Here is a 10,805-nt window from a genome sequence, read left to right on the forward strand (position 1 = left end):
TCATTGGCTGTTTTAAGTGAAGGTAGCATTTGGGGGAGCTCGAAAAAGCTCATTATTAAGAAATAATAAAAGGGTGATTTTGCCTCAGAAACATAGTTGAGTACTGAGATAGTATTCAGTTTCAAGAGCATTTGAGTAAAAGATATATAAATATATGCAAACACATGTCGGGGTTTTTAATAAAATAGAGAAGAAAAACTGTAAATTTGATAACTGCACCTGTATGGATCATGCTTTAAAAATAGATCCTCACTTCAGTTTTCTGCTGTTTTGAAGAGATTACTCTCTTGTTCTCTCTTGTTAAAAAATTAATTCAGCAAGTTGCCTGAAAAAAAGAAAAACTCTAATTCCCATGATTAGAAGTTAAAGTACTAAAAAAGTTCAATAAAAATATATTATAAAAACTATATAGAAATATTAATTATCAAATTTCTTAACTTTTAACTAAAATTAAAACAAATATGGGTTTTTAATATATAAAAAAAGACATTAATAAGACATATCCATCTTATATATATTTTTACAATACTAAATAAATTAATAAATCTGTTTATTTATTATAGTAAAGCTCCAAAGATCTATAGGCTATTTAGACATAACCAGTCACTTGAAATTATATTTATATTTATGACTTTTTATAAATAAATAAAAAAAACAATTCCCTATACATTAAAATGTGCCTTTTCAATAATATTTTTTATGAGCAAAGATAATGACTATCGTATACTTACAGAAGTATAGTTACAGAAGAAGTTTTATTTTCACAAAATGGAATTAAAACATTAAAGTATACATTTGCACTTAATTTGTTTTCTATGAATGTGATATAGACACCAAAATGTATATGTGTGTGTGTGTGTGTGTGCGTGTGTGTGTGTGTGTGTGTTTGTCTGTGTGTGTGCGTGTGTGTGTGTGTGTGCGTGCGTGCATGCGCGCGTGTGTGTGTGTGCGTGCGTGTGTGTGTGTGCGTGTGTGTGTGTGTGTGTGTGTGTGTGTGTGTGTGTGTCACCTGGGACCACCGACTCTCTAGAGCACTCGTAACGATGTCCCAATCCACAATGACAAAGGGTTAAAAACTCAAAAACAAATTCACATTTATTAACATAACTCAAGCTGAAGGAAGTGATGTAACTCAACTCTTACAGACTGAGAAACACATGCCCAATCAGCCCAGAAACCAATAAACAAGGATCCACATAGATTAATAATAATATTCACTCTAAAAACTTTATTTATTAAGTCAAATTAATTTATATAGCACTTTTGACCATACACATTGTTACAAAACAGTTTTACAAAAAAAAAACATGATGTTAATGTTTATAATAGCTCAACATCTTCATGTCGCATTTACCAGATTAGAGCTGGATGATAATATAGTTATATTTTATGATGACTGAAAACAGTGGAGATTTGCTATATAGTATATATCACTTTATGTGAGTATTCTGTATGCATGCAAATAAAGTTGGATATACTTAAATATAGAACTGGGGCATAATATAAATTAATTCCTTTTAATGAATACATTAAATTTTTAATGAAAGCAGCAGAGATGCAACAAAGATGACTGCATATATATTTCTTTGAATTCTACTTGTGGAACTTATGAAATGTAAGGTATCGAGCATGAATTTCTTCATGATTAAAAGCTGACTTTCACTAAAGCTTTTTCTCGCCGTCATATGATCTGAGCTGCCAGCAGAACAGCACGAGAAGCACTAAAAACAGTACAGCTTGTCTGATGGAAAATAACATGCATTTGGTTTCCCTTTTTTTCCATTGTCTCGCTTTTACTCAACATCTCACAGTTCAGCCCCAGACACACAAACATTAAAGGGATAGTTCACCCAAAAATGAAAATTACCCCATGGTTTAAATCAATCCTCAATTCATCCTATTTGGCTTTCTTTTTCAGACAAATACAATAGGAGTTAAGTAAAAAAAAAATCTCCTGGCTCTTCCTATCATCATAATGCCAGTGAATGGGTGTTGAGATTTTCAAGCCCAATAAAGTGCATCCATCCATCATAATAAGTGCCCCACACGGCTCCGGGGGGGTTAATAAAGGCCTTCTGAAGTGACTCGATTCATCTGTGTAAGAAAAATATCCATATTTAAAACTTTATAAACCGTAATCTCTTACATGCGTTCCTGCGGGTGACGTAGAAGTAGCGTAAGCTCCTTTTTTGGGTGAACTATCCCTTTAAAGCTCAAGCTCTACCTTCCTACAGTAACATCATTAACTTGTTATACAAAATAATTCACAGTGCATATGCAAAGAGATATGTGCTTTATGTAAAACTGTACATCTCCCAAAGTGAAACATAAGTGAGCATACACACTTAATTTCCCAGGGAAAGTGCGATGTTGCACAGCCCTTGTTGTGCGTGTACCTGAGAATAAACACACTCATGCTGAGGCTGCAGGTGAGCGTTTGAGCGATTCAGAGTGAACATCACCTCGCCGTACTCAACTTCTTCCTCTTTCTTCTCTTTCCTCTCCTTCCTCTTTTTCTGACATTTGACCTCGACATATTCCACATCAGCGGGGAGTATTTCTGAACAGAGACATTACCGGACATTTAAAGCTGTTCCATTTGATTCAGAGTTTGCAAACATTATCTTAATCAAAAATGCAGTGTTCAAATGTTAAACTATGTGATTTTTAAACTACTGTCTGAATCTAAAGTGATAAAGGCTTTTGTATTCAGTGTGTGATAGTGACCGTGTGACTTTGAGTTTAGGAAGTACCATCACTAATTCAATGATTGAGACTAATAGAGCACAAACTGATAGAGTCTTGTGTGCTTTTAAAGAGTACAGCAGAGTTTCTTACCTGTTTTCTTCTTTGCACCCTTTTTCTTATGAGAGATGTCAGCATATATGATGTCCGCACTGGCAGCAGTGGCTGATGGGAAAACACTGACATTAGCAACAGATAAACTAGAACCTAATTTCAGTCATTAAAGTATTGGCTTCAAAACTAGGTCTATAACAGATCATCCTCAGATCATGCTGATTCATGTTTTTATATCGAACTGTTTGCATGCGAAATATCAAGAAAAAAGTGAATACAGAACGCAGGAAGTGAGATCACATCTTCTCTAATCTTAGATTTATTGAAAATAAAAATATGAGTAAATTCTAAGTAAACTACGTATAAAAGGCGCCTTCCAAAATAGCATAGTTTAACTTTATAATGAAATTATAAAATTAATGGTTACATTTTTTTTTTTTTTGAATCAATCAAATTGGCTTTAGTCAAGATTTAGTTTTTCTACATATTCGAGAGATTCGAAGAACAATGTTGTTTCAGAGCATTTCTGAAAATTAACACCAATTTGCATTGGTTAATCCAAACAATTTTAGATTTTATTTTATTTGCACTAAAATTGGCTTGGTTCATCTTCACCACATATATAAGCTTTTTGCTTTTGGCTTTTGGTGCAGTTGTCTTTAAAACTGTCTGTAAGGGAGTGCAATGACTAAACAAATCCATTCATAATATATAACAAATAAGCCACAAATCCACTCAAGATTTGAATGTGTATTAACCAGTGTTTTGGCGTTGTAATTGCAGCTTGCATTGAGTAGTACTACTGTACATTTGAACTTCTATCAGTACGTATATGAACTACAGATTCAAAATGAACTGACCTGTCGACTTGACCTGTTTTTTCTTGTAAGTGTGATATGCAGGGATGAACAGCAGAATCAAGATCAGCGCAACGCAGCCCAAAGCAATCAGAGAGGAATGTAAAACTATGGAAGAAAGATAAAACGAGCTCATTTAAATCAAACTACAAAACTGCTTAGAAAAGTTCATTCTTACCTATTGGAGCAGCAACAAGAACAACTTTAACAAAAACATACAATTAATAGCACAGTAAATTAGTTAAAGGACCTTGTAGATCTCTCAAAACCATCATTATTAGGTTTATTTGTAATTTGCTGTATTTTCTGTTGCTTTAACAAACACACATCGATGAAAGAAACACTCCATGGGTGAGATTCACCAGCTTTTGAGAAACTCATACCATATTTTGAATCCTTTACTGTTGAGGTCTCAGATGCAGTAGATGGTCCTGTAATAAAACATCATTGCAGAATCACCCCTTTTCTCCCTTAATATAAATTACTGCAGAGAAATTATGAAATTTGAAGTATTAGCTGGCTAATTAAGACAGTTGATTTGTTTGATTCTCGTCAAACCTGTCTAGGTCATGTCCTGGTCACATTTTAGTTCAAAATCGGACCAACTGTAAGTATTATGTTACTGTAATTAAGTAATATTTTGCATTAATGTTTCACAGAATGTTTTTAGGAGCATTAAATCATTTTGCACTGACATTAATGCATCAAATACCTGACATAAGAAAATAATGTAAATTCTTAATACATTAGTGCAAAAACAATATTAATTGCAATCAATATGTAGAAAATAACTATAGTTAAAAAAAATACAATATTCTATTGTAAAATTACTATTCACACTGTAATGGTTGCATTTGTTTTCCGTCTATAAATTATGGCATTTAAAATCATATTATTATCATCATAAAATGTACCTCACAGATATGTAACATATGCAATTGCAGCAATAAGAATCAAAGAACAATTATCACAGTAAATAATTACAATTGTAACAACAACATTTTTTAGAACATTACAGTAAAGCAAATTTAGGCAGTGCATGTAATTGTCATAAAAAAGGGTCAAAATGCAAATAAAATGTATTGTTGTAAATGTAATGGCTGTAGTTCTCATTTTCCTCATGCAAGATATAATTTCTTTTGATTTTGTGGTTAAATGTTTGTTTGATTGTTTATTAATAAGTGAAAAGGTAAGTAAATAAACTACAGATAAACAACAAATAAACACAGAAAGGTTTATATGAATCTGGACTCACTTAATTAAAAAATTACATCAAATCAACTAAAAAGTAAACAGTCCCAGAGGAGGTAAAACCATTACAGCCAATCAGAATACACACTGCACTCTGGCATAAGAGGATTTTATGGTGAAGTGTGAGTTTGGCATGTTCTTGACAGGTTTTGTGAGATTCGCTCATCTTCATCGCTCTTGTTGCTGTTGGTTTTATAAATTCGTTGACATTCATGTATTAAAAGCTCACCGGAACAAGGTTTCAGACTAATGGTCATCTGTCTGTGACTGACATGGTTCTTCACACCGCAGGTGATGTTTCCATCAGTTCCCTCATCCAGATCAATGCTGGAGTTGCCATCCATCAGTGGATCTCCATTCAAAGTCCAGCTGTAGAGGAGCTGTTCGCCCTCCGAGGAGCAGGACGCCCTCCTCGCCCCACTGGAGGAACAGCTGATGAACACTTCCACTGAGCCAACAGGAGCTGGAGGGAGGGACACGTGACAGTCACATGACTCAAATGACTGTTTGAAATGCTTTCATATGTCATCAGTATGCAGTGTACAATAAGTAACATGCTGATATTTCACTCTAAAAATAATCTTATGGAAGTGATTCATGTACATGACAGTGAGGTCTTTGGAGAGCATGAGTTTCTGTACCTTCAACATTCACTTGAAGATCTGTAGATGTTTCTGTGCCGTCTGAGCGAGAGAGTGTTACTGTGTAATTCCCTGAATCTGCTCTGATCACACGGTTTATTATCAGAGTGCCATTAATTAATGCAACCTCAGGTCTGTTACTATAAAGATCACAATCCTTCATCCTGCCATATTTAACTCTACAAACTGGACCATTTCTGCTATTGTTGTTTATTCTCTTTTGTATCTTCATGTCATATTTACTAGCGTCCAGCACCGTCGGCAGATTGAATTTGTGTCCCAAAGCTGCATAACAGGGATCAGTCTGATTTAACCAGCAGAGACCTGAAGAACAACACACACACAGATAATAGTGTATAAATGTGTCTTCCTTTATTAAATAAAATCAAACATAAATGACACAAAGGTTTACAGATTTAAAGTTCAACAGAAGAAACATCTGACAGACTCTTGATATGATCTCACACATATGATCTAGATAATGCTCATCTTCGTTATAAAGAGATGCTTAACTCTTTTCTGTAAGGAAAGTGTAATATGTGTCTCTTCTGACTTATAACTTATACACTAAATAAAGTCATATCGCTTGACAGATAAAAATAACTTTATTTTGATTTAAAGCATTATAATATCAGCTAGTCTGTATGCAAAAAGTCAAAAAGTGAATCTAAATGCTGATTTTATTAAAATAAACTATCATGCTTTCACTTTATAAAAACACGTCATGCATTTTAACACATGGCATTCTGATAATGCACCATTTTTTGTCTTTGTCGTGCACTTTCTGTTCAGTCCCATTAATCTGTGACATTTCTCTCTTTATTAATAATGTTTTGTCTTTTTGACATAATGTTTAATGGACAGATATTATTTGATGAGACCTCTAGTCTATATAATACAAAAAATATATTTTTTTGAAAGAATAAATACATTTCCAAAATTACTGATGTTTTCCAGCACAATGAACACAGAGAGAATTTTTAAATACTCTACAAATACAAACTGGTAAGAAGATCAGAAACTCTATGATTAGCTCACTGCAGACTCTCAATGTAACATTACAAAACAAAAATATTTTAAAATAGACATTCACCTGACTAAACAGCATCATAAAAGAGTTTGATGTGAAAGTGACTCACATTCAGCAGTTTGCAGCAGCATCAGCATCAGTGCAAAGAGGAGCATCATTTCTCTAATGTCCAGTTTCCAGAAGAGCCCAATCCCAGCAGAAGAGTGAAATGCTGCTTCAGATCGTGAAAGCAGTGTCTGGACTTCTGTTCGTCTCTGTTCACAGCGATACTCAGACTGGACTGACACATGAGAAAATATCTGACCCCTTCAGCGAAGAAAGAGGAAGCTTCCTTTTATAGGGGAAGGCAGATGATCTTACATCTAAAACAAGTGAGTGAAACTAAGAGAAATATTGAAAAATAAGTATTTTTTAGGCCCATTTTCAGAAAAGTAAAAAAACAAATCTTGTTTTAGAAGAAGCAAGAGGGAAGGGGTTGTAAAATGACTTGACAATGAGTAACAAAGGAATAAGTAGCTGGATTCTGATTACGTTTATGTGACTGATCAAGCTTTTATATGTAGTTTGGGTTAACAAAGGGTTTTATATGTTTGACTGAAATTATAATGCAAAAACTGACACAAAAAAATTTAAACAACTACCGTATTTTTTGGACTATAAGTCGCACTTTTTTTCATAGTTTGACTGGTTCTGCGACTTACAGTCAAGTGCAACTTATTTATAAAAAATGTATTTGACATGAACCAAGAGAAATTAACCAATAGAAAGCATTACCGTCAGCACAGAGCTCCCTCTCGCGGCTGTAGACGGTAATGTTTTCTCTTGGTTCTTGGTTCTTGGTTCTAAATAAATGCGACTTATAGTCCAGTGCGTCTTATACATGTTTTTTCCCTCATCATGACGTATTTTTGGACTGATGTGACTTATACTCAGGTGCGACTTATATACTTATAAAATGCGGTAAACAAAAACAGATAAAGACAAGAAGCAGCCATTGATAATATCTAAACATGTATCCAAATATAATCAAATGAATTTATGTGTGATGATAATTTCTTTGGAACTAGGGACTGCACAAATCTGTTTATATATTTTATATAGGGCTATACATGCATGGTATTACAAATGATAAATGGTGCAAAATGTATATCTTAACAGTCAATTTATAAATCAGATTTGTTGGACTCACAATGAACTGACCCTTTACACATTAGTGTCATTACTATGCCAACCAATGGGAATGGGAAAAGAAACAGTCTGAAAAGAAACATCTCGGGTTTTGAATGTAACCTGAAGGAGGGAATGGAAACGTTATGTCAGTGGCTGACGAAATCAGGGAATCGCCTTCGAGTGTTGACAAAACGAGCCAATGCAGCGCATATAAAAGGAGAGCGCGTGCAGTCGCACAAACAGTTGAGGAGCCGAGACGTGGGCCCGGCCCCGGCCGTACAGCGGTGGTACAGCAACTGTGATGACGTAACGTCTCCGTTCCCTCCTTCAGTCCGTAGAGGGGAATGGCGCAGCAAGCGTGATTGACACTGAGCCGGTCCAGCATTACAGGCCATCTGGGGCGAGTACGCAAGAGGACACAGGCTCTACACGGAGATTATAGAATCTCGCAAAGGTGTAAGGTGTCGCCCAGCTGGCAGCTCTACAGATGTCTGCTATGGAGGTGCCCCATGCCAAAGCCCAGGAGGAGGCAACAGCTCTTGTAGAGTGTGCTCTCACTCCAAGGGGGCATGATAAACGATGGCCTGATATGCTAAGACTATAGCCTCCACTATCCAGTGGGCAAGTCTTTGTTTGGAGACAGCCTTTCCCTTCTGCTGTCCACCAAAGCAGACAAAGAGCTGTTCTGAGGTCCTGAAGCTCTGTGTGTGGTCCACGTAGATTCTGAGGGCATGAACGGGACAGAGCAAAGCGGAGGCTGGGTCTGCCTCCTCCCGGGGCTGCGCTTGCAAGTTCACTACCTGATCCCGGAAGGGTGTGGTGGGAACTTTGGGCACATATCTGGGGCACGTATCGTCGACCGAAAATGTCTGCAGGTCCCCAACCCTCTTGACCGAAGCCAATGCAGTGAGGAGCACTGTCTTCAGCAACAGAAACTTTAACTCTACTGACTGCAGAGGCTGGAAAGGCTCCTGCTTCAAGTCCATCAGGATCAAGGGGAGATCCCCAGAGGTTACCAAGCGAGGGCGCGGAGGGTTCAGCCTCCTTGCCCCCATAAGGAACCTGATGACCAGGTCGTGCTTCCCAATGGACCTGCCATCTACTACGGCAACATACACTTTGATAGTGGAGGGAGACAGCCTTCGCTGCAGCCCATCTTGCAGAAAGGAGAGCACAACCATGATTGGGCATCTACGGCGGTTCTTTCCAGAGACCATACGTGGAGATTCCAAAGGTCTGGGCATGGGTGCCAGAAGGTGCCCCCTCTCTGAGAAAGGAGATCCTTCCTCAGGGGAACACGCCAAGGAGGGGCTGTCACAAGGAGCATCAGTTCTGGGAACCAAGTCCGATTGGGCCAGTATAGCGCCACTAAGAGTACCTGCTCCTCGTCCTCCCTGACCTTGCACAGTGTCTGTGCGAGAAAGCTCACTGGGGGTAATGCATACTTGCCTAGACCCAGAGGCCAGCTTTGTGCCAGTACATCCATGCCACGGGTCCCCTCGAACAGGGAGTAAAACAGCTGGCAGTGGGACATATCCGGGGAGGCAAACAGGTCTACCTGAGCGTCCCTGAAGTGTCTCGGGGTGGAGTCGCCATTCTCCCGGAAGTTCGGGCTGTCGTGAGAGCTCGTTGGCTGCACGATTGAGCTCGCCTGGGACGTGAACAGCACGAACCGACCTCAGATGCTTCTGACTCCAAAGGAGGAGATGGTGGGTGAGTTGCGACATGCGACAGAAGCACAGACCGGCTTGGTGTATGATGTACACAATGGACGCAGTATTGTCCGTACGGACCATAATGTGCTTGTAGGGGCAGGATACGCGATGCAAATCTCGTACACCAATTCATTGGCTCGTTTTGTCAACACTCGAAGGCGATTCGTCTCTCTAGCGAGATTTTGTCAGTCACTGACGTAACGTAGAACGTGACTGACTGAAAGGGATAGATAGATAGATAGATAGATAGATAGATAGATAGATAGATAGATAGATAGATAGATAGATAGATAGATAGATAGATAGATAGATAGATAGATAGATAGATAGATAGCGCTAAGCACTGCCATAAGAATACTAGTAGGCTCATATGCTCAAAATTCATCAGATTTCCACAATTACAAAGGAAGTGCTATCGCAGGTACGGGAATGGCCAGCATCGCATTATCTTGTTCCCTAAATACCCAAGATGGAAATATTTATTTGATCCCCTGCTGATTTTGCAGGTTTGCCCACCAAGGCCGATTTATTTATTTATTTTTTTTCATTTCTGAATAATCGCGCCACCAACAGTTGTCTCCTTCTCGCCAAGGTTCTTGCTGATGGTCTTGTAGCCCATTCCAGCCTTATGCAGATCTGTGAACAGGTGTTTTATACACCTAATGAGCTGACATTAGGAGTAACTTCTTAAAGTGGCAGTACTAATCTGTGTTCCACATTGGCAAAAACACATAATTTTTTGAGAGCCAGAATTCTTGCAGGATTGTATGTGATAAAATACTCACTGAAATGCAGATCAATCTCTAACCTTTATATAATGTGTTTTTTGTGGATTTTTGGTTGGTATTTTGTCTCTATCCATTAAAATATCCAGCCTCTTTGTGAACGTTTGAGGAGCTAGAGACAGTACAAACGGAAGAACATGTTATTGGTAAGCTTCGCCCTCTAAAGCGACCCTGAAGAGCTTCCTGTGTATTTTGACGATATGGATGTGAAAGACCCTCCTGCAAAAGGTACTGAGGAATGTGAGTGGCAGGAACCTCTGTGACAGGAAGTTGTCCAATCGCCCAATCGGGCCAACCTGCCACACTAAAAGTAGTGGCTTTGAAGGCCGTCATAAATGGGCCATGCGTGCATAACCTTAGGGCTTTTTCTAAAACTCTGAAATTAAAGAAGAGCTTCATTACTTAAACTGTAGAAAATATCTTCTGGCTTTATACTGATCTCTGGCTGTCTACAGGTGAGAATCTGTGAGATTACGAAGTCATTTGTGATGTAATCTCTGCTGCTGCTGGTCTAATGAATCTTCTTCTGTGTGTTCATGTCATTCTCTAAATCTTAC

The 10,805-nt window shown here is 37.9% G+C and overlaps 1 protein-coding gene across 1 annotated transcript; it reads right to left on the bottom strand.

The window, feature by feature from the left end:
• Window positions 1-1,211: 1,211 nt before the first annotated feature.
• On the bottom strand, window positions 1,212-6,870 carry LOC113069560 (uncharacterized). The gene is made up of 8 exons (XM_026242712.1): window positions 6,688-6,870; window positions 5,549-5,872; window positions 5,137-5,370; window positions 4,040-4,087; window positions 3,660-3,764; window positions 2,839-2,910; window positions 2,397-2,560; window positions 1,212-2,094 (listed from the first exon to the last, which is right to left on the bottom strand). Exons 1-8 carry the CDS (start codon window positions 6,734-6,736, stop codon window positions 2,062-2,064), a joined length of 1,029 nt encoding a protein of 342 aa, XP_026098497.1. The 5' UTR covers window positions 6,737-6,870; the 3' UTR covers window positions 1,212-2,061.
• Between the last annotated feature and the right edge of the window lie 3,935 nt (window positions 6,871-10,805).

Source organism: Carassius auratus, unplaced genomic scaffold, assembly GCF_003368295.1.
Source record: "Carassius auratus strain Wakin unplaced genomic scaffold, ASM336829v1 scaf_tig00001753, whole genome shotgun sequence".
Taxonomy (NCBI): Eukaryota; Metazoa; Chordata; class Actinopteri; order Cypriniformes; family Cyprinidae; genus Carassius; species Carassius auratus.